At 39.7% G+C, this 27,896-nt stretch overlaps 2 protein-coding genes across 3 annotated transcripts in view; both read left to right on the top strand.

Annotated features, from left to right (window-relative positions):
• NT5DC1 (5'-nucleotidase domain containing 1) overlaps positions 1-10,860 on the top strand; it is a 152,556-nt gene extending 141,696 nt beyond the window's left edge. Inside the window, exon 12 of the mRNA XM_035538900.2 lies at positions 10,630-10,860. Coding sequence (XP_035394793.1) covers positions 10,630-10,748 — 119 coding nt within the window. The 3' untranslated portion in view covers positions 10,749-10,860. The remainder of the gene's footprint in view (positions 1-10,629) is intronic.
• A 12,681-nt stretch (positions 10,861-23,541) lies between these two features.
• The window catches only part of DSE (dermatan sulfate epimerase), a 35,106-nt gene continuing 30,751 nt past the window's right edge, over positions 23,542-27,896 (top strand). Inside the window, exon 1 of one of the 2 annotated variants that reach the window (XM_050710011.1) lies at positions 23,542-23,608. The gene's annotated coding sequence lies outside the window, so the exon portion shown is untranslated. The remainder of the gene's footprint in view (positions 23,609-27,896) is intronic. The other variant, XM_050710012.1, reaches the window with a different exon arrangement.

The following is a 27,896-nucleotide window of genomic DNA, read 5'->3' on the forward strand; positions in this document are numbered from 1 at the left end:
AAAAACATATGAGAATTCTTTTGAGTTAATAAATTCTTTTTGAGTTAATAAGGCTCTTTGAGCTTGTTTCAATTTTTTTTTTAGATACAGGAAGTATGTTAAAACTATATAAAAATAAGCTGTAGATCTGGACTGAGAAATTGCAATAGAAACAACTTTTAGAGTTCTCTTTTTTCACCAACCTCTTGTGAGTTTGGTGCAGATGCCTTCTAATGGTTTCACCTAAAGAATTTGCACATGTAACTAAAGGGAACAACTTGATACTTACCAAAGAGCATTGTAGGAAAGGGACTCCCCAGGGAATGCTGCTGTTGCAGTTTTTGGCCATTCAAAGTATAAAATAACAGAGCATATACACTAACTGTGTGTGTAATTAGCAAAGCGACAGCTTGGTGAAAAAAAATAATCCAGTTCATTCTTCATTAGCTTTCTGTGCTGAATGAATGTAGTTATTCTTCTACATGTTTGTCCTCATCTTTAATTGAAAATTCAGTATCTGACCCAAAAGGGGGTTGCATTCAAAGATGGATCAGAAATTCTGAAATCTGATCACATACCTACCAAGCAAAATATTAGTAGGATTGTAGATTACTGCATCACAGCTTGTCATCAAAGCAACCCTGACAGACATTGAAAAGGAATTGGCATTTTCCTTGGGCATGAAAAACAACATTTTCTTTATCATTAAAATTGCCTAAAGGACAGAAAGAGTCTTCTATAATAAGTTCTGTGTACTTTCCTCAGTTTGGAAAGGGAACCAGATAGAGGTAAAATAAAACTCTTCATTTAAATTGTTATCACCTTGACATTAAGATGATATTTAAAAAGTTTAACTGAACAGCAGCACTATCACTATATTGTTGTAATAGTAAGAGGAAATGAGCTAAGTTGAAAGTTTTCTGAATATTTCATAGTTCATTTATGACCTAATTCTCCTTCCCACTTTCAGTAAGCAGGAGGATTTTTCTCAAGAATTTGAAAGCTGAGGAACTCAGAAGCAGGAAGGTTTTTCTCAAGAATTTGAAAGCTGAGGAATTCATGATTATATTGGCAGAACATGGTTAATAAAATATTAGAAGCCAACGCTCCTACTCCTGTTCTCAATGCCTCATTCACAAGTCCATCTGTTTCTTCACTTTTCTGCTATTGAATCTCTCCTTGTTTACAGCTCCCTCACAGTTTCTGACCATTTTCAAGCACAATGATATTGTAAACCAGATTTTCCAAACCAAGATCCATTACCATGGGAATGTTACATTTTAGCTCACACATGGAAATTGAAAGGTGTAGAGGTATGTCTGAAAAAAAAAAAAAAAGTATTTAGTATAAACAACAGCATCTAATATACCATCCTCAATTACAGAAAGTTTGATTTGAGCCAGGTAGAGGCAGGTGCCCTTATCTGTCATACCTGCATAACCCGAATGGTACCTTCAAGGAGCAGGTGACTGCTACTCTGTGGCCTTTTCATCAAAAACGTCTGTGCGTATGTGCTTATGTGCTTCCAGATGTCTGTGTACATGATATGTCCTGTGTCGTGTAGATATTCCAACATTAACCGCAGGAGATCCTTCTGATTTATGAAGTATATCAAATACAAATCATATTTTAGCTACTGAGCAAGTTTTTGTAGAAAAAGTCAGTAAAATCACCAGCCAGTGCTATCATTTCAGACTGATATTTGATTAGTGATTGTGTGATCCCAAGAATTATATGCGTATTTCAAGCTTTTACTTTGAATTTTTTCATGGTTGGAAATTTTTTTTAAAAGTCCCACTTCACAAAATTCTACAATGAGTAACTGTTGAGTTTTAGAGTTTATGAGGGAATTCTGGTAAGTTTGTTTTGTTCTTTTTTGCAAAGAAAAGCTTGAGAAAGTGGGCCCCGAATCCTGGTAAGGAGAACTCAAGTAAAACTTTTTTTTTTTAATTTCATGATTGTTAACCTAAGTTCCTGAACTTGTCTCATAACCTCTGAATGGTGAGGTTTGTCATTAAAAAATTACTGCAAGCAAGAACTGAAGATTGAGCAATGTGGCAGTTCAAATCAGTTGCATTTCAAAGAATTAGTGCAAAAGTAAATTTCTTACGGACATAGTTCTTCACACTTTGGAGATGTGATAACCAAGCTTACGTTGCACATGAGGATAAATCATTTCTTTAAATTTTGTGAGCCATACGAAATCTTATCATATCTTGCCCATATGGGTACATAAGTTTTTCTTTATGCCTTATTGCTGTTTCAATTGGATAATGCAAGAGAAAAATCTCTGCTTTAATTTGCCAAAGCTGTCTCTTTAAAGAAGCCTATGGACCCATGCCCTGCCTCCTTGTGCAGGAGTTTGAGTCATCAGTCTGCTTGCCGTATAAATATAATGCTGAAATTGCCAGTGAACCATAGCAAAGGAGTTCATGTTTCTGCTTAGAGTTGCAAATTATCTGCACGATGGAAAGCAGAAGGCAGCTGTGGCTGGCACACTGGAGCTGGCAAAGTGTGTGTCGCAGATACATGGTTCTGCCCATCGCATGCTGGCTGCAAGTTGCATTCAGCTCATATTTTAATGGTCAATGTCCTTGAGTAATTTATTATTACTACAGAAGTCAGGAATTTAAGCATGCAACCATGTATAACTTGTATATCCTGAGCGTTACCATTTGTAATCATTACTGACACAAAACCAAAAATAAAAAATAAAAAAATAAAAATCACCCATATTATAATACATTAGCTGTATGTTTTGTCATTGAAATTATGTCATTTAATGTCAAACCTAGCTCCTATTAAAATTAAATTAGTATTTCCTGTAATCAGAGGGATAATTATATACTCTTACTTATTCAAATAATACAATAATGGCATAAAATTTACTTAAACATATGAATGTATCTATATTACAAATTACATGTTAATTATCAGTAACCTTTTATACCTAATGCCATAACTTACAACCATGCTTTTACTTATCAGTTTCAAGTAAGAATGTATCTATGCTGTATCTTAGAGACTTTAAGTTAACAAAATACTTTGAGGATTCAAACTTTCTTTGAGGCTTAGCTGCTCTAAGGAGCATTTGCTATTAAAAGACCCAAGAGATCATCTTTATAACAACACTTTTTATGAAAGAAGTGCATCTAAAAAAAAATGTTAGACATATAACAGCACAATTTCTGTTGTTTTTTTCTTCTGGTTCTGGTGTTTTGACACAAGTGAAAAAATTGGTAGCAAAGATAATTTACTAGAGAGAAGAGACGTATTAGCAGCATCTTGCTCTGAGTCTGTGTGTAAATTGAAAAACATCAGATAATTTAAATCTGATTCAGCTTTTCCAGGAAACTAGTTTCAGTGTTCTCAATTTAAGAGACAGAGAAATACACTCAACACAACAGACAAATATAATGCATTTATTTTTTCAGCTGCAAAATATAACCAAAACCAACAATAAACTGCATTTCAACCATAACAAATTATTACTCAGTAAATCAGAGATAGCTTTTAAAAAGTCTTCTGGACCCAGCATTCCCCAAAGGTTCTGAGAACAGCTTTTACAAAGGAATTAATCAAATTACTTGGTAGTAATTTTAAACATTGAAAGGACAATTTTCACCATATTACAGTTTGGTCAGCCCTTCCTTGCTCTTCCAGAAAGGTGTGTTGACTTGTGCCCTGAAGGCTGTGTCAAGTCATGCAGAACCCAAAAAATTACTTCCTAGCCAATAACTGACAGAAATGTTCCTGCAATCCCTATTCTGCTCTGTGAGATGTCAATGCACAGCCACCTCTAAAAGATTAAAGGGAAAACTCATGAGCAACTCATTAAAAAAGGGGGAACCACTCAGTCATTTCTACTTTAAAATTATCCTTCAACTCAAGCAGCATAATTTCATTTGCAGGCTGCAATTAAAGCTATAATTGGGTTTTGACTAGATCGCAGGCTTATGGGGTGGTTTTGGGTTGCTTCTTTAAAAACACTGATGGTAATACAAAGTGTTGCTAATTTTTGAGTGTGGAAAACAGTGCAAATAGCTACCAAGTATTTGAAAGACTGCTTTGACTAGAATGGAATTTTACACGACCTGCAATCTCACATATATATTAAAAAAAAAAAAAAAAAGAAAAATATTGCTGGAAACCTTTATGTACCCTGGATTGCTGCCTAACCTATTCCCTCAGGATTAAGATGGAAATACATTGAAAAGAATAATGTAGGCTTTGTCTTCACTGCTTAAAAAGCTTAATGTGTGTATTTGTTTGGCTTTTTACCTTTAGGAAAGCAATGTTTTTCACCCATCCTGAGGGAAAAAAAAATAGGGAAAGAAACCGTTTGTTTTACAGGAGGGGGAAACGTGAGAACATTAATCCAAATATAGACAGTGAGGTTGATCGCAGCATTTGCCTCAAAATGAAAGTACATTGGCTTATCATCACCACATTTTATCTTCATATAGCTCTCGTGCCTTTACAGTCTTAAAATGCAACTTAGTTATTTTCCTTCATCAGAAATGCCTGTACTGTCAAACAATTGCTTGTTTTCAGGCTACCTCCTTTGGCTTACCACAGAAGCCGTTACAACCTGCCGTATGTCCAGGATGAGTCATTCAAACAAATTACTTAAGTGAACTTTTTGGGAAAAGACTAACACCTGCTAGTGGGATCTTGGTGTTCTCTTAGGATTTTTTTAGATTGTCTCCATCTAGGTAGTTAAGAATATTATAGTCTAATATTTTGATCACTTCCAGATCAAACAAAGAACTACACAGGACTATTCTGTCAAAGGATCTCCAAAACTAACCATTTAAACTAAAACAAACAATGGCAAAGGAATTTCTAAGGTTTTTCTTCCCTGCAGACTTTATCAGGCTCAGATGCAAGTTCAGTGCATGCTGTGCGCACATCAGTTTTGCTCAAGCAGGGGTCAACGTCCCTCAGCCATAAGGTTGACCCAAAGTAACATAAATCATTACTCCTCAGAAAACTGCAGTCAAACTAAATGCCACAAGCAATCACAACAGTCAAGGTGGGAAGGTCTTTCCAGCACCATGTTGCTGATTTTTCCCCAACACTCTGCCAGTGAGGCTTCTGCTTCACATTTCCCAGCAACTGGCCACCAGTGATTTCTCCAGGTTCACTATCTTCCACATTAGATGAGACAAAACAGCAACCAGGAATAACCCTGGGTAGCAGCACAGCTCTTCTTTAGGCCAAGGGCGTGCTATAAATGTCCTCTGACAGAGCAGCAGGCATGGTCTTCAACCAATGCACCTGTGTTGGCAGAAGCTCTTAAATGGGGGCAAGTAAAGCAGCAAATCTGCACTTTCACTAATATCAGTATTAGTCTTTATTCATAGATGCTCAGGAATAAACTGCACTGGCTCACATAGCCCTTTGCAAGTGCCTGCTATTTCCAAACTCAGAAGTTTTATCACCTTCCTTCTCCAGAGCATGCCTCTGCTGCCAGCCCTCCCATTTCCCAAAGATGCGCAGAGATGCTCTCCCTCCTACTCTTCCTCTTCCTCCTCTCTAACTGTTCAGTCACAGAGTATGCAACCAGCAGCAGTGACTTTCATGTAACTGGTAGAAAGAATTCTGACTTCAGGATTGGGGGAGCGTTATGTTAATACAGCAAACATCTGATCTTCTGTTTAGGAAAATCAGCCTTGGAAATTTTGCTAAAAATAGCTGCTATCTGATAAATATAATTGTGACCTTGTTTTTTTTTTTCTTTTTGTTACTAGTACACTCCCTCCCTCACATAATCAGGTCTTGCTGCAAGTGCTGTTTTGATTATTATAAAATACAAATAGGTCAAGAGATAGAAATACTTAATATTTTTAAAAAGACTCTATACCTGTTACATTTTACCTATAGGGTGGCAAGTCACAGAGTAGTTCACTTGACAGCACAACCAAACTGTTCAGCTCACCTGCAGCAGTTGTGCTTATTCCTCTGTTAAGAAATTATTTTAGAAATTATTATCAATAAGAAAAAAGTATTTTCCTTTTTCTTCAACAGCAATTTTAAAATACAATAAAATTTTTATGGCAAAGCTTCTAAGCTAGTGCAAATTACTGGAATTCCTGTAAAAGCAAGAGAATTAATACTGGTTGATGATATGAGCCTATGGCTATACCATCTGCATGCTGAGCCATATCGTCAAGCTCTGTGTTCTCTTTTACATTTGCCACCATTAAGCAGTTTAAAGATTTTTAAAGTTAAAACTCGGGTATCACTGAAGAGGTTTTTGTTTTCCTTCCTGTGTCTTTTCCTTGGTAACAATCAGGAGAACATATCTGGACTCAGTTAAGAATACAATCCTCCTGTTTACTATGAGGTTTCTGCAGCATTTGGCTCCAGCCCTGCTGACTGACCTCCAAGAAGAGAGGGGAGTGGGGAGTTCTGCAGGGCATTGCACACGTCACGGGGACGCTGCTATGGTGTCACGATTAAAAAATGTTGCTCTCCTTTTGCTGGTCAATATTGCGAAATGCTTGATGACATTTCTTCTGTGTGTTTTGGGAGAAATCTGTTTCAGTCTTGGACTGTGCTTTTAATTGGAAAAAATATCTTCCACCGAAAGAGCTTAGTTGAGATTATATTTGTTTCATGTATTATTTGTTCAAGGAAATCTCAAAAAAAAAAAAAAGATTAGACGTGAGTACTGAGTTTATCAAGCAGGCCTATGTCTGGATTAGATTATAGTTGTCTTCCAGTCAGTTACTCAAATATTTTCCTGATCACTCATCTAGAATATTACATTTTCCCTTCTTCTTGTGGTTTCCTCTTCCTTCCTTGTGGCTACAACACTAGTTTTTCTTCCAATAAAAGCTTTTGGCTTTCAATCATTGGCTTACACTAACCAAATAGCACACAGACACTGAGACATTGTCAACTTAATAAGTATGAAATAAATCTATCCATATCACCTAAGTACATGTGTGAATATGGATATGCATAAGCATCAGAGCACAGTGTTGTTGTAATTGATGTCACTTAATAGCTGGATCTTAATAATTGGAATACAGCATCTTAGTAACTGGAATTGGCCTGGCAGTGGTTACTGTTCAAACGTCATCATTGACATTTTATTTACACCAGGGCTGCTGGAGTCCTGCAAGCAAGGTAGGGCTGGGCAGGAGTCCTTTGGTGACCTTCTGTGGTCAGGCTAGGCATGCAACCTATGAACGCTGCCCAAGCCATTGGAAAACACTAGGAGCTCTGCCTGAAGGTTGCAAAGGCAACCAACCAGTGTTCATCACTCACTTGCACTCAGGCTCTGGAGTGGAAGCAAAGTAATTCAGGAGGCTACATCTAGTAACTAAAATTGCTGTAGATATAGAAAGAAACATAGAACTTGAGAACCTCCATGTGTGGCTTTTGGGAAGCTTGGCTCCAAAAGTGAGTATCCTATTTGTCTTAGGAACAAAATGTGGCTTGTGGAATTACCAACATATGACAGAAAATTTCCAGGATTTAGGTCCCCACCCAGTCTCTTTGGGTAAAGTCAGTTAGTTCTTTCTTCCAACCTCAATCTGTTTAGTTTGTTTGGGTTTGATTTTTGTTTTCCTAGGTGAGCAGCAATAGTAGATGAATTCTGTGCTGATTCCATTATCAATGTAGGTTAGCACTGATCAGAGCCCCACTGTATGTAAGAGAGGACTGGGTATGTGGCCCCTTCCTAATGTACAACTCTCCCTCAGGGCTGGATAAGAAGGGGGTGCCAAAGTGTAACGGTCTGCCAAGACAGCAGCAGTTGTGAGTATGTATGGTAGCAGAACCTGAAGAAATTTACTGGCAAAACCGCTAGGAAATCAGTCATTTTGGAAATAAGCACCTGTTTGTTTGGGGTTTTGTTTGTTTGTTTGTTTTTGTTGTTGTTTTGTTGTTGTTGTTGTTTTAGCTGAGATTTGTTTTATTATCAAATGCTGTTTTGTTTTGTTTTTTGTATTAAGCTGTGGCCTATGCATGCCTTTCAGTTTAGCAAAACTGAAATGCTCAATTCTTCTCAGTGTCATCAGTGATAATATAAAATAAAACTCGATACAAAATGAATTGCAAAATACAAATGTCCAGGAGGCAAACTCAAGACCTTTACTGTAGTTCCTTGTTGATGAGCCAGTACTGCTGGAACTAGTGTTATGATTGCCACTTACATCCAGAGAAGTTGGACTGAGCTTTCATGTATAATTCACGTGAGACCTTTGCCTTCCAAGGCAACAGCAATTTATTTGCAGTTGCAGAGTTTTCAAAGAACTTACTTTAAAAGAGCTTACAGCACTCTTTACCAATGACATTTTCTGGATTTCCCTTTTTTCATAAATTTTACATATCCCCAGTAAAATTCCTCTTTTTTCTTTCCCTGTCTACTTATCTTTCTTCCTCACTGTGTTTTATTTATAGCCACTAGGACTCCAAGTAGATATTTCTGGATCAGTCTATGGCTTTTTCATAAATATATCACACTGAAATAAAGCAATAGTATGAAGTGTTCCATACTCAGGGGCAAAACAGGTGCAGCAGATGCAGCAAATGAAATAACTGACAAAAACAAACCTGGAAATACAGGAAGATTTCCCTATGTTTGTGACATAAAATCTGCTTAATGGGTGAAGAATAGTATCAGTTTTATGCTTCACATAACTTTCAGTGATGCCTTAGACAACGTTGTTGAATATGGATACCTTCTGTTCATTTTCCAAAATCTTCCTCAGACAAAAACAATATTTAAATGGACAGACTGGGTTTTGAATATGTAAAAATGTGATTATTCTCTGTTGGGGTCTTGTGCATTGTATTTATAATTTATTCAGTGTTTAAGCTGATTGTTTAAAGCTAGTTTACCATGACATATCAACAAAATTACCATTTTGATCCAACTTGTTCCTTTCTTAGATTTAGATTAGATATAAGGAAGAAATCCTTTACTCAGAGAGTGGTGAGGCACTGGCACAGGTTGCTCAGAGAGGTTGTGGATGCCTCATTCCTGGAGGTGTTCAAAGCCAGGTTGGACGAGGCCCTGGGCAGCCTGATCTAGTGGGTGGCATCCATGCCCATGGCAGGGGGGTTGGAACTAAATGGTCTTTAAGGTCTCTTCCAACCCAAACCATTCTGTGATTCTGTGATTCTTCAACATAAGCAAACCTGCAGCTCATCTCGCCATTTATGGTGCTCTGCTTAAACTACTCTTGAGAGACTCCAGACTGCTAGTATAAAAAGATAGTGAAAGCTTTTTTAAGAGAATAATTGTATGGCATTTAATTTTTATACAGACTCAGCAGTTGGTAACATCACTGGGCCCCCAGTAGGCTAAAAAACATCTGCCTGTTCTGTTGTGCTCATAAAGGGCTCTAGAGAATCCCTTGACTAAGACAAATGAGATAATGTACTTCTTTGACAAGTTGAAGTAACCCACTTAATAAAGCGTAATTCACTTAGAATCAACTCTCCTCCCATTCCTACTTTATTCCAGACAGAATCTGATATATCAGCTGAATCTAAATACTGATTTATTTGCTTTAGCTGTGTTTAACATGGTCTTAAAGTTGCAGATCTGGATGCTGACCTGGTGTCTGCATTGAGTTGCTGGTGAAACAGAGCTAAACTTCCTGTTGTTTCTGCCGAAACTGCTAAGATCGTATTTTTCTGTTTCACAAAAGCAGCTTAGTGCAAAAAAACTTATAGCATGTAGTAACTGGATACCATCAGCCCAAATGTATTCCAAATAACAAATAGCAAAAAACAAAAACCAACCAAACAAACAAACAAGAAATGATCAGTCTTAGCAAGGAGCTATGCTTTTTTTTTTTTTTTTTCATTTACTAGGAGGGTAACTGTTGAATATAGTTGAATAAAGTTTTATTTGTGTATGTATGTGTGTCTTTTAATTTGGTTTCTTGAGCTTTGAATAAGAGGTAAGTATGAAAAGTATCAGTTTCCTGGCTATAAAGAGAAGAGGGGGAGGTCACTGCTGGCAGTAAAGACTTTAAAAAAAAAAAAAAAAGCTACAGAAAAGAAAGCTTTGACTGTTCAGAACTGTTTAAATATATTCAGTGTTTTTTTTATGGACTGGAAGTGATGAGTATGCCGAGTTACAAGTGCACATTTCTAGGAACATTTGACACAAAATGATGGTGTTAACAGTGGACGGCAAGAAAGTCCAAGAGTGGGTGCCTTTTGGGAATCTTGCTACAATAGTCAAACACATATACACACAAAATAAAAATAAAAAATAAAAAAAAAGGTTTAAAAGTAGCCCTCATGAGTAGACTGCTGAGATAAAAGAGAAGGTAACTTGAAGAACTTGAAACTGTTTTAGTGGGAAAATTCCATCTAGGCTAATGAAGAATTTTGTTTAATTTTTAAGCATTGGTCTAATCATTTTAATCATTTTCTATGACTAACATTATTTCAGCAATGAAGGAGATGAATATCCTTTACTGCAGTTGAGTAAACTCTGAAAGTCTTTGGACAGCTGAAGATGTCAAATAAATATGTAATCATGCAATCTGATTGAGTTCTAATACCAGTAAGCAAAGAGCTCAAGGGCTTAAGAAACACTGCTGTTCACTCTAGGCTTATTTTTTATGTGATACGGACTGTGCTGCTAATCAGATGTGGTATATTTCTATCTTTCAGATTTACCACTGGATTATAGATTTACACGATTTTCCTCAAATAGCTCAGCAACTGCTGGGTACTATCCAAGCCCTCCAAGAGCCCTGCTGACAAGTGAGGAGTCAGTGACTATGAAATAGGTTGTTGGCTTTTCTTAAATAACCCTGTGGTCCTTTCTTAACTGCTATCAAGTGCTCATTCGTGAAAATGGTGTTTGATGCTTCATAAAATGGAATGATGGATTAAAGCAGACTGCTGTGTAGACTTGTGTTTCCCTTCTTTCTCTAATCCAGCTGGGACAGGTGAGCGATGCCTACTTCACTGTAAATCCCCTTACCACCACTACCTTTCAACACAGTTATTGGCTTTCTCCATGCACTGCCCAAATGCTTTAAGAGAAATATTCTGTTAATAACTTATCCCAAGTTACATTCTAAATTTTCAAGGATATTTTCTGTGCTGTGGCTATTCAAGGTGGTGTCGTTGCTGCTGTAAGTCCCAGGAAAGACATAAAATTAGACCCTCAACCATATCCCATTAAGAGTTACACTGGAGAGCCCAGGTTATCACAGTAGATCAATGTTTTGCAAGCTCTGATGAATTTATTTTCTCGCTATCTGAATAAAGAAGAAAAGTACTGTGACTGTTCTTGGAGGTGTGGAAATACCGAGGCCCAAAGAGAAAGATACATCATAGCCGAAAAGAGACTTGAATGGAATTTTGGCAGCTAAATACAGAATTACAGTCCTGAAAACCTTGGGCTCATGCTTTGTATTCCTGAAAGTGCCTAACCACTATTTCAGCAGTAAGATTCTCTACATGACTCCTCCTTGTCTAGCCTCCAGTACCTCAATGTCAGAGCTGTTCTGCAGAATAAGGGAAACCCACGTACAGTACCCTTTTCAGCTGGAGTGGCCTCAAACCCACATTTTCCACCTTTCTGGAAAATTCTTCCAGGAGTAGGAAGGATAGAGCACCAAGCTGCCTCCATCTGCCTTTGCTAAGCGCAGCCTAAGCCCAGAAGAGAAGAGAGTTTCAAGGCGTAGGCTGAATATGTGTTTTCTTATCAGCTCATTTAGACAAGCAGGCATCCTGTTCTCTGTGGATTCACTCCAAAGACATGGTTCTCCAACGTCTTGATCAGGGAACCTTTGGCACGTAGCAGAGGGTGACTGGTGCAAAAACATGTCCAACACATTTGCTTAGTCAGCAGTTTGGTCCAGGAGAACTAAGGTGCAAAAATTTTGAATGCATTTCCCTCCAAGTTTAAAGAACAACGCACAGAAACCTTTTTCTTTGCTTCAAGAAAAGCCCACAATAAGATGTTACTTTCTTAGGCCCATAAAATTCTCAGAATGGATTTGACTTGTAGTAACTCCTAACTTGTGTCATCAAAGGTCACTATTTTTGCAGCTTCACCAGTTAAAGTATTTTGTATCAGGAGCAGACACAAACACCATTCTGCCTCATTTCAGAGATACCAGTCTTTGTTTCCATATTTTTTCCTACCTTTGTTTCACTTATATAGGGATGTTGTTTTAAAATTCCTGCATACTTACAAGTGATATGCAACTTTTCCAGTCTAATAGTTAGCATTGTTTTTCAAAAGGGAAAAATAAAACAGATGGGAAAGAAAAATAGAGCAAAATTTTCTTTAAACAAGGTGGGTGAGGAAGGAAAATGAAAGTGTCATTCCTCCTCATAAACAATAGGCTGAAAATGTTTGACTTAAGAAAGTAACAATAAGTAAAATGCTTGTGTTTATTTTGAAATATTTAAATTAGCATCAACATCTTGGGCCACAAATCTGTCTCAACATAAGGGTATGATTTGCACAGAGCAGAGAAAGACTCAGATTAAAATCTCAGATCCCTGATTATAGCATCATTTGAAGTTCTGACCTGAATCAAGTAATCCTTTGCAAATAATTTCTAACCAGGTTGCAGTCCAAACCAATATTGTGTACCCTTATGTTTTTGTTGTTCTGAATTTGAAATTGATTTTTAGAGGTTGTTTTTTTTCCTTTTTTTTTTTTTAAAGAAAATTAATTAAAATTTAATGCCTAACAAAAATGAAAACCAGCTAAGTCCCTGATTCCTGGTATCTCACTTTTTTTTTTTTCTTTTTTTAATAGAAAGGTGACAGATTCTAAGTCTGAACACAAACCTTACTAGCAAAAATAAATATTCAGACTTAGCTGTGCAGTGGCAGAACCCGCTTCTGTCCAATGCTGTCACTTGCCATTTATATTTCCTGCCAGAAGGATCACTCACTAACAGAGAAAGAAGTTAACAACAAATGGCTACTGTAAGCATAACTCCATGTGTCTGAGATTGCAGAAAAAGTTAGGAAAAATTGTTGAAGTGTTTGCCAAAAAAAAAAAATCAGAGTTCCTATGAAATCAGTACTTAAGGACTCTTATTAAAGACTCTTATTAAAGAATCTCAAAAGATATTACAGGTCTTATTATAAAGCCCTCCAAAATGAATCAGAACATTTTTGTTTAGGTTGAATGAAAAGGTTTCATAAAGCCAGACAATTTTTCTGGTCTTTGCAAAAATATTTGTCGTCCCAGTATTTTTGACTCAGCCACCAGCTTGAAAAGTTGCCACGTGCTCAGCAGTGCTGATGGAGAGAGGCCTGGCTGCCTGAGCAACTGCAGGAGTGGAGGCCGGCAACGGAGGACCTCCAGGAGGGCCACTGGTGCTGCAGCGACTGGGCAGCTCTTGGGAATGGATCTGGCATGGAGACCAGCGAGAAGAAATGCTGACGGCAGAAAATCGGTAGAGCTGGCCACATTGATCAAGACACTGCAAAGACATGACCTTTGCTTCTTTCTCTCTTTTTTTTTTTTCTTTTTCAATTTGAAGACTTGGAAATCTCATACATATTATCTTGTATTCTGCTGAGAGAGGCCATTGACAGAAAGATGGCTGAAGCGCCTGCAAAAGTATCTTAATTCCTGGCAGGGAGCTATAAAGTTGAAAAGATTCATTAAACTCAGCATGTCTGTTTATATAGCCCTGAAAGACAGTTTGGCTTAAAACCTGAAATGACTAACAATTCTCTTTTGGCATCTGCTTTTGGTACATGTTGTAACTTCAAAATAAAGAGAATTTATTTCTGAAAAAAAATATATATATATATGTGTGTGTGTGTGTGTTTTCTGAATTTACTTTATAGCTGAACAGCAGAAAGAAAAAAGGGCGACTAGGTCATTCTAAATCAGTGCAAGGAGAGGTCAGTGCTGCAGCCTCCAACAAAGCCAAACTTTACCTACTCAAAATAACAGATAAATAAATCAAAAAAAAAAAAAAACTGGTATAAATTAATACCTTTAATAAGGTAATACCTTTAGTACCTATAGGAAACTTTTGCTTTGATAGAGAGCAGAGTCCACTGTAAGCATTTCCTGAACAGGACTTCATCCTGGAAACTAAAGGCTTCTTAATCCCCAGCAAGTAAAAGTTAAACAAACAAATGCAGATAGCTTATCTGTGTGGTAGACCCAGGGCACTGCTAGACACGGGCCTCGCCGAGGCTGCTGGAGGCTCTTTACCTTGGCTGAGTCCCACAGCTGCCCGAAGCCCAAGGCAGCAGTGCTGGAGCAATTCCTCTGGGAATTCCCAGGAAAATCTGTTTGCTTGGGTAAATCGTGCTTGAGATAACCACGCTGATGGTAGGCACCAGAAAGCAGCAATCCTAAAACTGATTTAAACCTGCAAGTAGCAACTAGATGTTGCCCCGGCGGGCATGACAGCTAGAGAACTAACCTACCTGGGGAAATACCATTAAATGGGGACATGATAACACAAAAAGAGGGGTTCTGATGCAGGTATGCACTGGGGTGAGGAAGGACTCTGTTTGACTTTGTCAGATCTGGTCACAACCAGGTTGCAGACCATGCTACCTACCCTCAGTAAAGGCTGAGTTGCCACATACCACAACTGAGACTGCTGTAATTCAAAACCGTTCACTTCTGTTTTCCTGTGAAACGTCATTCTCCTGCAGAAGACTCGATTTTCTTCCCAGGAGTCCTAATCTAACCTGAGGGAGGCGTGGGGTAGGGCCAACACCTATTGCCCTATCAAAACAAACTGTTTCCAGCCTGGCATTGGAGGGGTTCTTTTTCCTATAGTTGCACAGTCACATTTTCTAACTGTGTGGAATAATATAAATTAGTAATCATCCTTTCTTACCATCAGTGTGATTCTACATTCCTCACAGTGGCGTTGTTTGAAAAGTGCTTGGCTGTGACTTGTCCAATCACATACCAAGTAAATATTGTAGCTTCAGCTTTTAAGTCTTTCCTCCTGGGACCAAACATACATTAAATCATATCAAGTCAGATGGCAGCAGAGTGTAAGAACATATAGATTTCTACGGAGGTGCCAATAGTCATAACATAATGGATGACCTTCAATGTCAATGTTCTTTTGCCACCACAGAGAACAAAAATACAGTAAACGTAAAACGTGCTTTTGTACACAATATTGATGTTTTATAGCAGAGAAAGTTCCTCAGAAAGTAAGGTTTAGAAATAAGGACAGTACTGTGCAAAAATGGTGATAATGGTGCAGCCACAGACATATATTGTTAGCAACCACCCAAGAACCACCCCTTCCAGCAGCCACGCAGGCCCCCAGGAAAGGCTCAATCCCATTACCAGTCCTGTTTCCTGGAACTCTGTTTTCTGCAGTTCATAGTAAGTGCAACATCAAACCTCCTCAGTGACTCACAGGAGAGAAAAAAATGTACAAAAAAAAAAAAAAAGGAGGTTGTCTTCAGAAAGATTTCAGTGAAAAGAACAAATCCTGCTTTTCCGTAACTGTTATAAATAGAAATGCTTACTTGAAAACTGAGCATGGATGAGAGCCAAAATAAGATGGAATCCAGGAAGTTAAACAGACTTGGAGATGTCCAGCTTGAAAAGCTTGCCAACATCTTTACAGGGCAAAAACTGTGGATTCCTGTGTGCAGGTCAATGGACTAGTGTTGTGGCCAGCGTGACTAGTCATTTTCTTGAATGTAGGATGAAGGTCTAAGGGAAATCTTTTCAGGATGAGCTGGGTACCCACAGCAGTTCTCTGACAAGCATGGCAAGACCACAGAGGTTTTGAAGCTGACCAGATGTCACAGTTCACAGAAGGGCAAACATCTGAATCACCGCGTCTAACTTCTGCCCCCCCGTAGCTAAACCAATTTAATCAAAACTGTGCTAAAAGTCCCTCGTGCTTCCCACTCACACTGCCAGAGCTCACACGTCGTTCTCTCACACATGGTTATAACAGCTTTTAAATACTTGCACTGAGGTGAGAAACCGTCTGAGCCACTTCAAAACCATGTTATGCCTTCTATCCTTTTGCAAATTAGAGGGTGCAAGGCACAAAATGGCAGTGGCACAAGTAGAATAGCAGGCTGTGCACCCACCACAGATAGATGGCCCAGACAGAGACAGTTCCCTCAGACGGGAAGGCATTTCAGTTGACTACTAAATGTTGAGTGGTTGTATAAAACACTCAATTTGATCTCCTCTTAAAAGGTTGAAGAACTTATGGTCCTTTTCAGAGTGAAGAAAACAATCACAAAATATCTTACACTCTGTATACAGGATGGAAAAAAAAAAGGAAAAAAAAAAAAAAGATATTCTTGTCCAAAGTTTATGAGTGGTATCCTGAGGGTATCTTTTGGGAAAACAAACAAGTCCATTAACTTTCAGTAGGGCTTGTTAAGTCACAACACAAATGCAACTCTGAAAACTGTGACTCCATGTGCTTAATAAATTTATATTTAAAAGATCAACTTCTAAAGGCTCCACCAGCACTGAGGAATAAAAGTATCTAGGTGAATATAGTAACTCTGTTCTTGCCATATCTCAAAATAGTTCCTGAGAATTGCAGTTTTCTTGCAACACAGTTCCCTGGGGCCTCAGGCCCACATTAAGAATTTAAGTGGGTGCTGAGCAATCTATAAATTATATTAGTCCAGAGAAAGAAGATGACACCATAAATTTTGTGAAAATGATGTTATGAAATGAAGAGAAAACAACAGTTTGTCCTATACTGCACAACGCTTTAGAAACATCTACTGGAGGGCTGCTATTGAAGCAGCTGCAGCAGTGTTGCAAACCAAGAGCAGCAGAAAACTTTTATGCCCATTTTCTCCCTCAAAGCTGTCCAGAGAAAGGGTATGAATGCCCACTCATATATACATATAAACTGACAGCAATTAAGGGCAAGGACTCCATGACCAGAGAACCCAGAACCCAAGGAATTGAGGGAATTATCTGCATTTCATAGGAGGGGGGGAGGGGTTGTTTCTACTTTTTGTTGTTGTTGTTTTTTATGTCAGTTAAATAAACTCATCACTTTTAGGCAGCAAGCAGGAAAATCTCTAGATCAGTAGTAACAAAAAAAAAAAAGTAAACAAAACAATTGTGTGAATTTCAGAAAACAGATTTGATAACAACCATTAATATGACTGTAATTAAGTAGATACTAAAATTACTGTAAAAAGCATGTGTATGTATATATAAATATATATATAGTTACTGGGCTCCATTATTATGTTTTTTGTTATTATTAGTAGTATTATCTGTAAATAGAGTTCCTGAAATGAGTTTCTAGTGCCTGTGTTTGTGTTTGATCCAATATCCTACCTTGGAGTCTTGGCGGTAACTGGCTCGCAGCAAACCAAAGTGAGATGATTATGAAGAGAAATGGAGATTCAGCAACAGTTCAAATGCAATCTCTAAGCCACACCTTTTTCGTTGACACATCTCTAGCGTCAGGAGGAAGAGAGAGACATGGGAGAATGAAATGCAAGTTCTGGGGCTCAGAGGGAAAGTAGGCAACTTTTAAGCATTTTTATGAATTCCAGCAGTTGTTTAGTTGTCTGCTTGGCTTTCCACATATCGGGTGACTCCATAAAATAGGTGGATTCAAGCTTTAAAAATTCCATTCATTGAAAACAGTGTGTTACAAATGGAAAACATTATTGCAACATATCTGGCATCCAGAGAGGGAGAATGTGGCTGTCGGCTCTAAGGGAGGACTGATGAAGCTTGTCTGTTGAAGGTTTCTCTAGGTATGAGCATTAATGGTTTGTTCTCCAGTGGGGATACTACTCAGTTTATAACACCGCAGAAATTTGGAAGGAAAGATGTTGACATGTTGAGAGAGATCACATATTTGAGAACATAAAGTAACAACAAGTTCGGCTGAATGAAAAGCCATACGGTGCTGGGTCCCCCCACTCCAGCCTGTTCTGATTGTCATAAGAGAAAAGGAAGGGCAAGTGCTAAAGGAGCAGGACAGTGAGGGAACGTGGCAGCTGCTAGGCGGAGATAAACCTAAATACAGTTGATGTCTACAGCAATGCAAAAGTGGTAAAACTGATATTGCCCTACAGTCACCATAATAGACTCTGCTGCTGTAAGACAGACACCAGATGATACATCTTATTTTTATTGCAAAGAGGTCTTCTCTGGTGTTTCACAATAAGCATCTGCGTACCTGCTTTATGGTTGCTATCTGCCAGAGATGTCTGAGGACCATGGGTCTGTCTCCACTCACCAGTGTGTTACCTCTCCTTGCTGAGGTAACAGGTGTTGCATCTCCCCATTCACTAAGAAATCTGCAGGAATTTTTTCTGATCTGACTGTCTGCTGGCCTCAGGCTAAACCCGTCTGAACACATGGTGAGAGCTAGAAAGAGGGAAAGAAAGGAAATGTAAAGCAGAGAAAGATGTTCCATTTACATACAAAGAAGAGCTGTTTAGGAAACACAGCTGGTGCCTTCCCCTTCCAGCTACAGCACTGGTACTTTGGACATGTAAAGGAGTAAAAGATATCTGTGGGACAGAGAGAAGCATTTCCAGTGTGTAGATGTAGCAGAAGATGGAGGAAGGAGAAGCATTTATTGGTATTCTTCCAATCCCATGACTGTACCTGGCACCTGATAGACCCTAAGAAGCACCTGGCTAGATGTTCCTGTGAAAGAAATTGCTTTGCACCACACTACGTGCGCCGTAACCAGAAAGGTATCTTAGCAAGCTTAGAAAAGATTTCCAGATTTCCAATTCTTTCTGATTCTCAGGGCTGATTTCAGGCCACTCCTTTCAATTACTTAGTTTTGGACCTGTGTCTATTTCTGCCCATTGCCTGCACAGCGAGCCAGAGCCCCAAATCCCTGAGTAGTAAATGGTATGAATCATGCAATACTCTCATAAACTTGAAGGACATAGTAGTAACAACTAAAACTGTCTGGTCCACACCCTGCCTGGAAAAGAGGACATAGCCAACATTCCCCCACATGAGTCTGCAATTAGGATAAGTTTTGAAAATTAGAGCTCCCTTCATGTGGCACTAATACAGTCCAGGGGGAACCACTGGGCCGAGCAGCCCAGACCAAGGAGGGCAGGGTGAGCATTGTGCAAGGATGCAGATTTGCAGTTCTGCAGTTCAGCGACAAGAGGCTGGCCTAATGCTCTTGTACTAAAGATTTCAGCTCACAAAGCTGAGATCAGAGATCATCACATCTGGACATGAGAGCTGAAGGGAACACAAGGGTTACAGTTATAAGAAATCAATTGTTTTGGGGAATTAGTGAAAGAATCTGGAGAATTTTGTATTTTTCTCTCTTTTCATTTGAAGAGTTTTGTCACTTAATAAGAAAAGTAGAAGTGTCTCTTACATGGAAATTAGGGACTGAACACTTCACACAGAATAGGACTTCATAGAGAGGGAGGTACTTGAAAAACAAACAAACAAAAAAAAAAAGAAGAAAAATAAAAGGAGAAGAATTGCTGTTGCATAGGCTTGGAAGGAAGAAAGATAAAAATGGCCAAGACTGTATGTGAAACAGACAGAAAGACATACAGCTTCCCTCTGTAAGCTAGCATCTTCAGTCCTAAAGAAAAGCAACATCCCCACATTTTCACAACTAAGTAAGAACCAAAGGCTTTAAAATGTACAAATCAACAGCAGGCATTTCATGTCTCCTCCAGGAAGGGTGGGCCCTCCATCACTGGCTTCATGTCACCCTGCTGTCTCCCTTTCTCACGGCCATAGCACAGCACTGAGGGTTGCTGCCCCTTCATGTCCTCCTGGTCCAGCTGGGCAGTGCAGCAGTGAAATAAAGTGCTCCTTCCTTGTCTGCACCTAGCACCCTTCTCTCTGGTCTCTAAGCCAGCTGTCCACACGGCCATCTTGGAAACTGCCACTTCTCAAACATTATTTATTCTGAGGGGAAAAAAGGATAGATGTCAAGATCACTGCTGAACTTTTGGAAGATATACATTTCAGGCTTACTTGTCTAAGACAGTGACTTCTCTGTGTGTTCACTAAAAAAACTGTCATTCCTGGAATGAGGCTACCTCTCCCATGTACATTTGGCTCATTCTCTAAGGCACCAGGCATTTCCTGTTCCTAGTAACATTGCTTGTCATAAAGGCCAAGGAAAAATAAATAAAGAGCATGTGACGTATGAGCAGAACAGTCTCTGACCTGAAGGGTTTTCAAACAATTTCCATGGAACATGCACTGCAGAACTAGCCAAGTCAATGGTCTTCAACTCCAAAAGGTAAACATAACTCCTCTCCTAAATCCTTTCTGGAGCAATGCCACCTGAAATGTCAATTTGCTATATGTTTCACTGTTGCATGATGTAACTTAAGGAAATGATAGCTACAAAATTTATTAATCTCAGTGGGATTTTTCTGAGAAGAAAAAGAGAAGGAGAAGGAGAAGGAGAAGGAGAAGGAGAAGGAGAAGGAGAAGGAGAAGGAGAAAGGAATAAATAATAAAGGTTTCTGATATTTGAGAGCAGAGACGGAATGAGAGACTTCAGGGACAGAAGTACCATGAGAGTGAAAATCGTATGATGATATGTTACTGAGTCAGTCATTTAAACCAACTTTAGTGTTGGTGGTAAGAATAAGCAGCTCGGGGGCATGATTCATCATGTCCTAAAGAAGACGTCCTAAACAGGTCAGACAAATTCTGTTCTGAAAGTACTTACTTTTCTCTGAAGTTATAAGGGAGTCTAATGAGACTACATCAGAGGTGGTTTATTGGCCAACCATAGAACAAAAGCGCACGACACATTTAATGTTTAAGGAAGGGTTAGGTATATACCAGCCAGAATTTCTGCTCCAGAAGCTTTATTTTTTAATTGTTTTACAATCATTTAATTGCCATTGCTCCACAGATATATCATTTAATCATTTTCTCCTTTCTGCCCTCAGCAACAAATTCACTGGTATGTGGCAAGGCTGGCACACGAAACAGAGAAGCTCAGCCTTAGCATAGCTGGTTATAGCCATTGCTATAGAAGTGAAGGGCATAGAAAGATCAGAGAGGAGACACAAACGTGCCTATGCAAGTTGCACTTTGAACATAATCATACAGAGCGGGACTGGAAAGGACCTTGCAGCTCATGTGGTCATGACCTTGCTCTTAAAGGCAAGCTCCATCAGACTTTCTAGACCTGAACTATTCCTGTTAAGTAAATGTTTAACTGTTCTTAAAAAGCCTTCGGCAACAGCGACGCCATTTATTCCTGTTAGTTTAACTTTTATTTACACTTAGAGATACTTTTTTTGTTGTTTTTCCCATTTAACTTAAATTTCTCTTATAGCAACATACACGCTGCTCCCAGAGGGTGTGGATAAGAGATTATTCTCTTCAGCAGCTTTTATGTAGCTGAAGGCTGTTGTCGTATCTTCTTCCAGTCAGATTCTCATCCTTAGGCTATTTTTTTCAGTCTTCCCATGTACATAATGCTTGTTAGACCTGGGATCTTTCTCATTTCTCTCCTCTCTCCACATGGTCCATATCTTAAATAAAGTGTGGTGGCTGAAACAGGATACAGTTGTCCAGCTAAGACTTTATTTCCTTAGGGTAGAAGGATTTTTTTCCTGAGTCATATAAATAATTCTTCTGTTTATACACAAATGAATGGAAAATTCACGAATTCTTAAGAAATGCTGCAATAAACCTTTCCTGATTGTAGGGGTGATGGTGAAGTAAACAGCATCTGCAGGATGTAAAAAGAAAATTATTAGTGGCAATGCTGAAATTAAACTAGAATGGAAATATCTTGCTCTCTTTTTACACAAGTCCCATTTTACACAAGGAGACATAAGGCAGAGAGGCTCCGCATCAGAGCAGGTCCCAAGCACATCCCAACACATCCTCTATGAGAAAGAAACCTGACTGCACAGCCTGTGTGGGACCCACAGTGTGCTTTGCCCAGGTACTCAGTCGTGACAAAGCAGCACAGTGCAGTTTCTTTGAAATGCAAATAGGCACAACCACAGACCAAATTATGCTGTTCAGAAGTGCAAGGTCTAATTCTGTATTACTCAGCATCAGATACTCAGTGCATTTAAATACCTTATGATGCAGTTGTACAACCAGCACGTAGACGCCTCCCTCCTCATCATTTTAGACATCCGGATGATTTTGGAAATTCCAGTAGAATTTCCCTCTGAGCCACATCTGGTGGTGTTTGCAGCTCTCCTCATGCTCATGCATGTCAAAACATCGATATTTTACAACCGCAGTATCAATGCAATATAGCACAATACTATTCAAATAGGTGTTTAGAAACATATCTTCTAATGATTAATCTAGTGTTTGCATGACTGAAACCGAATCACTTTGTGCTTTTAGGCATGTCATTACTGGTAAAACATAAGGCTTCATTCCAGGCTCTGGCACTGCTCTCAGTTTGCAGAGACTGCTGGTGGATCCCTATTCCTTACGCTATGACCATCAATAGATACTGCTGGGAAATACAACAGAAGAATTAAAAATAAATGTATGTTTTTTTGTTTTGCCTAGTTTCTACACGTTTACTAATCTTTATAGAACAGCAGGAAATCGCACTGCTGTAAACCATGAAGATCCTGTTTAAAATCCCCCTCAGAAAATGCAGTTTAACGCTGTCAGAGCAGGGGAACTGAGCACTTATAGGCCACCGAGTGACTCAGTAGCACCAGTAAACTGACTTAAAATAAAGAATAAGCTTTGGGAAATCTAAACCTCAGGTACCTGGACTGCATCCCGACCTGTATCACATGTAAATATTTTTATTTGGATCCCAGTCCAATAGTCTGAAGATGACAAAGCGTGCTCAGTTTTCTGAAGCCAACGAACATTTGAAATCCTTTGTTTCATACTTTTTCCTGGTTACAGTGACCAAGAAAGCAAAGACAACTGTTCCAAAGGATCATTTGTTTTGTTGTCTTTTGCATTACTTTCCTAGGTATCTTCAAAAAAAAAAAAAAAAGAAAGAAAAGAAAAAGAAAAAGAAAAAGTCAGGATGATTGGCTTGAACGGTCCCGGCGTTTCGCATTTCTGCTTTACACGGGAAACATTTATATAAATAGCCCCACCATACTTAGGGGAGCAGATTAGCAAATTGCCTTTTTGTTTCTTCGCTGCCTTGTGGGAACTTTCCCATGGGAGGTCCCAGCGCACAGCACGGTAGGAGACGGGTATCGGCTGGATCATCCCGGATGGTTTCATCAATCTCTGCGCAAAACCACAACGCCGACACTCGGTGTCGGGGGGCGGGCGCATATTTCCTTTTTATTTATTTATTTATTTATTTATATATATTTTTTGCTTTTCGCTGACGGCTCTCCCCACCTCGGTCCCGCTGGGGGGGGGGGGGGAGAGCAGGAGGAGGCCGGGGGCTCCCCGAGCCCGGCGGGGGCACAGCGGGGCTGCGGCGCTGCCACGACGTGAGGGGCCGCCGGGGGGACGAGGAGGAGGAGGAAGAGGAGGAGGAGGAGGAGGAGGACGGGGAGAGGTAAGGAAGGCGGGCGGAGGGCGGGGAGGAGGGGGTGGAGCGGGAGGGGGGAGCCACTTTCTTCCTGAGTTGAAAAACGCACCCCCCTCCCGTTCCTCCCCCCCCTCCTTGTGCCCCGGGGGAAAAACCGTGGCTGAGGAGGCTGAGCAGAGCTGAGCCGAGCCGGGCCGGGCCGGGCCGGGGTGAGTGCGTCCAGGTCCCCGTCCCGGTGCCGTCCTGGGGAGCAGCGGCTTCACCTGCCCGTGCCCCCCCGGAGCACCGCTGATGAGTTGAGCCCCCAGCCGCGCTCCCGTGGAAGGTAGGCGGTGGCACCCGTGTCTAGCGCCTGGGGAAGCCGAGGGGCAGGAAAAGGGGGATTTGCCCCGTGCGACTTCCTGCCGCTTTCCTCCTCCTTCTTCTTCTTTATTTATGTTTTATTTATTTAATTTTTATTTTGCTGGGGAAGTCGCTGCTGTAACTCGCGGTGCCCAGCCGGCCTTGTGCAGAGGGGCGCCCGCACTCGGTGCCCTTCCGCCGGCTCTCAGGTTGACATCGGTGCATGCAGCCGCTTCGCTAACCTCCAAAAAATGTAAAGCTGCGAGGTTTTCCTGCTTTTTTTTTTTTTTTTCCAAGCTGGAGCTGCTGCCTTGTTGGACGTGAGCAGTGACAGCGTAAGAAGTGGCTACAGCTGTGAATGAAATAGGGGAAATGTTGCTCAAGGAGCTGGGGGGTTTTGGTCACCCTTAGAAAAGCAATTGGAGTTTAACGCTAAAGTTTTAATGTAGCCTAAACAAAGGCAACGCAAATCTCCGCTAAAAATTGCCACATCACGTTTATCTTGCCAGCAATTATTGTAACTCAGCGCAGTATTTCAAGAAGGGAACAATGCAGCTGAAGGGCAGCAGTGGGAATCAATAATTCAGATTGTGCTTATTGCTCTGAAAGACTCTTGCTGGGTAGCCTTGGGCAAGTCGCCCCACCTCTCCACGTCTCTGCTTCCTCCCTCGTAAAACAGATAAATGCACTCGCCCGCTTCACGGAGGTGTTGAGAGGCTTAATGAATTTCTTTCAGAACCACTTGGAGATCCTTGGGTGCATTTTTTTTCTACAGAAGCGCTAAATATTATTCCAACTAGGAATTCTTTTATTGTGTGTCGCTGCTTATATGTGTTTCTTTTGTGACCTACATTAGTTAAAGATTTTAAAGGAAGTCAGCAAAGACAAGTTCTGCATTGGGATTTTCCCAACTGTAAACTTCACTAGCAAGCAAAACTAAAATACACTGATCGTAGGCAGTTTCATTGGGAAAGAACTGTTAGTGATTTAACAAAATACTATTTTATTTTCTTATTCAATATAAGAGTTTGGTTTTGTTGCTTAAAGTATTGGACTACTTATCATAACCTTGCATTGCCATGAAAAAAAAAAAATAAGTGCTGTTATTTGATACAAGAGCAAGATAGGAGGATAGTTTATAAATATATCTGTGTCCTGTGCCATGGATGCAGGCCTCAGAAGACACTGGGTGCTGGTTTGTCATTCCATAGCCATGTACAATCTCTTCCAAAACCAGTACTTCGGTCACAGAATATACAGAAGAAATATGTGAATTGGCTTCTTATGGTAAAAGCTGAGAGATTTTAGTTGCCCAAGAGAGCTCAACTGTTATCACAGTTTATTTTACATGCTCTAACTAGGTATTTAGTGCATTTCTGTATCATAGCAGAGAGGAAAATGTGTTTAATTACCAGGCTGAATGTTAGGTTTGATTTTCATAGGTTGCATGCAGTTACAATAAAGTAAAAAGGAGTAGCCGAAAGCTGGTTTAGAGTGGTGATTCTGTTTTGGTACTTCTTAAAGGCTCATCTCAAACACTGTGTGCTCCATTTCTCATTTTCAAGTACTCAAACAGCAAGCACATACACTTTTTCAAAAAAGTTGTTCCGTTTTTTTCTCCAAATAAAAAAAGCCTGGATCGGTGGTGGTAGAAAGTCATTTCCATCAACAGGTAGCTGTTGAGCTGTGGATGAACATAGCCATCTGATTTGCTGGTGGAGAAGTCCATCATGTCCATCAGTACCTGGCAGTCTGAGCAGTGAGAGCGGAGGTCAGATGAGGATGTCAATGAGTCTGTACAACTGAAGTGTCCCTTCTCATGGAAGTGATTGCATTTAGTTAAAATTGAGTCACATTCCTAGGACTGGGTTTGGAAACTTGCACATCTGGCACCCACAACATACTCTAGCACCAAGCAGAAAAGTTTAGTTACTACTGCTATTGTTCCTGGACATTTTGAAACAAATAAAGCCTTTTTTTTTTTCCCCTCTGCACAGATTAAAAATGTAAACAAGGAAACAACTTTCTGTAACCATCGTTTCCTGGTTTAGACTTGATAATCCGAGTCAGGAGAGTAGAAGAGAATGTCTTTTTACTTAGCAAGTTGTATTGGCAAATATATTTCAGCCACAAGTTTGTCCTGGCTGTTTGCACTTTCCTTGCTGTTTCCATTCAGCTGATCTAGATAAGAGCTGAACTTCAGTCCCCTGAAGTTACTACAACATGGTGCCAATTTGTGTTCACAACTGCAGCAATGTATTTATTATAAATAGGCTTAATATTTGATTGAAAGCCTTTCCTTTGAGCTGCTTCTCTGTTTGGGTGGATAAGCCTTGTACCAAAGCATGGAGGAACATGGTCCAGGGATGATGTCCCAGGTGTGCTCAGGGCGCGACTTCTTCACTATAATCAGGAGGTCAAGTTTCTGCTCACCTATACAAGGATTCATTCACTCCACAGGTTCAAAACTTCCTCTTGCAAAACCCATGGTATGTGTCTGTCAGCACAGCTAAGCACAGTGGGGATATGGTGAGGTGTGAAGTTGCTTCATTAGCAAAAACCCCAAACCCTTGTACACTGCACTTTTTCCAGACTCAGTTATTTGCTCAGGATGGGAACAGAGCAGAGCCTGCATTAAAACCTGCCAGGAAAAATTAAATTTTGCTGATGTGACATGGGTCCTTTCTCACTAGTGCTTGGTCATCAGAAGTTTAGCGGAAGCAAGGTGTTGTTAACATAGTCCTGACCTATGAGATCTGGTCATTTTTGGGATCACATGAAGGACAGAGCACCGGAAATAGCTTCTCCCGTCAGATGCTGACATCACCCTTTCATCTGTTGTTGGGACACAGTCAGGTGTTAAAGCCCAGGCACAGTAAGGCCATTATTTATTAAGCCTGAAATTACCTTTGCTTGGTCTTTTTCTTTCCCCCTCCCTTGCTTAGACTCATAGAATGTATAACAGAGATTGGCAACAGCCTTATTCAGAACAGACAATGAATCGCAGGGACTCTGGTTGTTTTACTCAGGTAGGTATTGTATTTCAGTAGCAGGTAGACTTAATTTTAACATTAGAGTTCTTCTACTACAGTTGTCCTGGTTTATGTTCTTGCTTTTTTTTGTTGTTGTTGCCTTTTCTCAGAAATAGTAAATATGCTGAATGTTTGGTGGAAACTGTGTGCCATCATAAGTGTTCTAATGAAGTAGCTGTTTAGAGCTATTAAAGTATTCCTAAAAGTTGTTTGAAAAAAAAATCTGTGGCTGTCTATCATTTTAAAGCTTTTTAATCAGATCCTTGTAACTGTGGTGCATTACATTTTTCTACTGAAGCAGTCTATAAGGTCTCAGTTGCGCTGCGAGAGCCCTGCCTGCACAGCTGAAGGTCAGAAATGAGACTACACAATTCTAAATTTCAAGATTAGCCTATTAATTTTATGGTTGTGTTGAAGCCTACTCAAGCAACTTGGTAATCCCAACTGAGTAGCTAAGTTTCGCAGGAGTAGCGTAGCCTTTATCTGTATCTGCATTTGAGGCTTCTTTCCATGAAAATGTACTTGGCACTTCATATCAGGGCTGTTCTTGGCTACAATAAGACAGTAATCACCCTGAAGGAGCCACATGACAATATATTTGATGGTCTCTCAGAGTTTGTACCTTGGAAAAAGTCAGGTGCATCTGATAATAAAGAACAGCATATTGATTTGTGTGAGATGTGGCTACCAGGTAGGGTGGTGCAGTTTAGGTCCACAAACACAGAGGCATTCATTTTGCAATCTTTTCATGTTCGTGAGTTGACTAACATAAATGTCTTTGGTCTTTGCTGGTGCTCCTATGTGCTGTCAGTATTCATTAACATAAATGAAAAGTAAAAATTATTATAGTTTTATATGCTAGACTGAGTCATTACCCGGGTATGGAAACAGTTAAAATGCTCTTTGATTCCATAGCAAGTGAAGGATGTGTTGCACGATACATTCCCATTTGTTTGTATGACATCCTGCAGAAATGCTTTACGGATATAAATACGTACTTGATATCTTCAACTGCTGAAGTGTGTAGATAGGTGTAGATATGCAGAGAGAAAGAACTGGTTTTATAAAACTGCATCTGGGACATTCATCTCCATTCATTCATGTCCAGCATCTTGGAGGCAAT

This window comes from Cygnus atratus, chromosome 3 (assembly GCF_013377495.2).
Source record: "Cygnus atratus isolate AKBS03 ecotype Queensland, Australia chromosome 3, CAtr_DNAZoo_HiC_assembly, whole genome shotgun sequence".
NCBI lineage: Eukaryota > Metazoa > Chordata > Aves > Anseriformes > Anatidae > Cygnus > Cygnus atratus.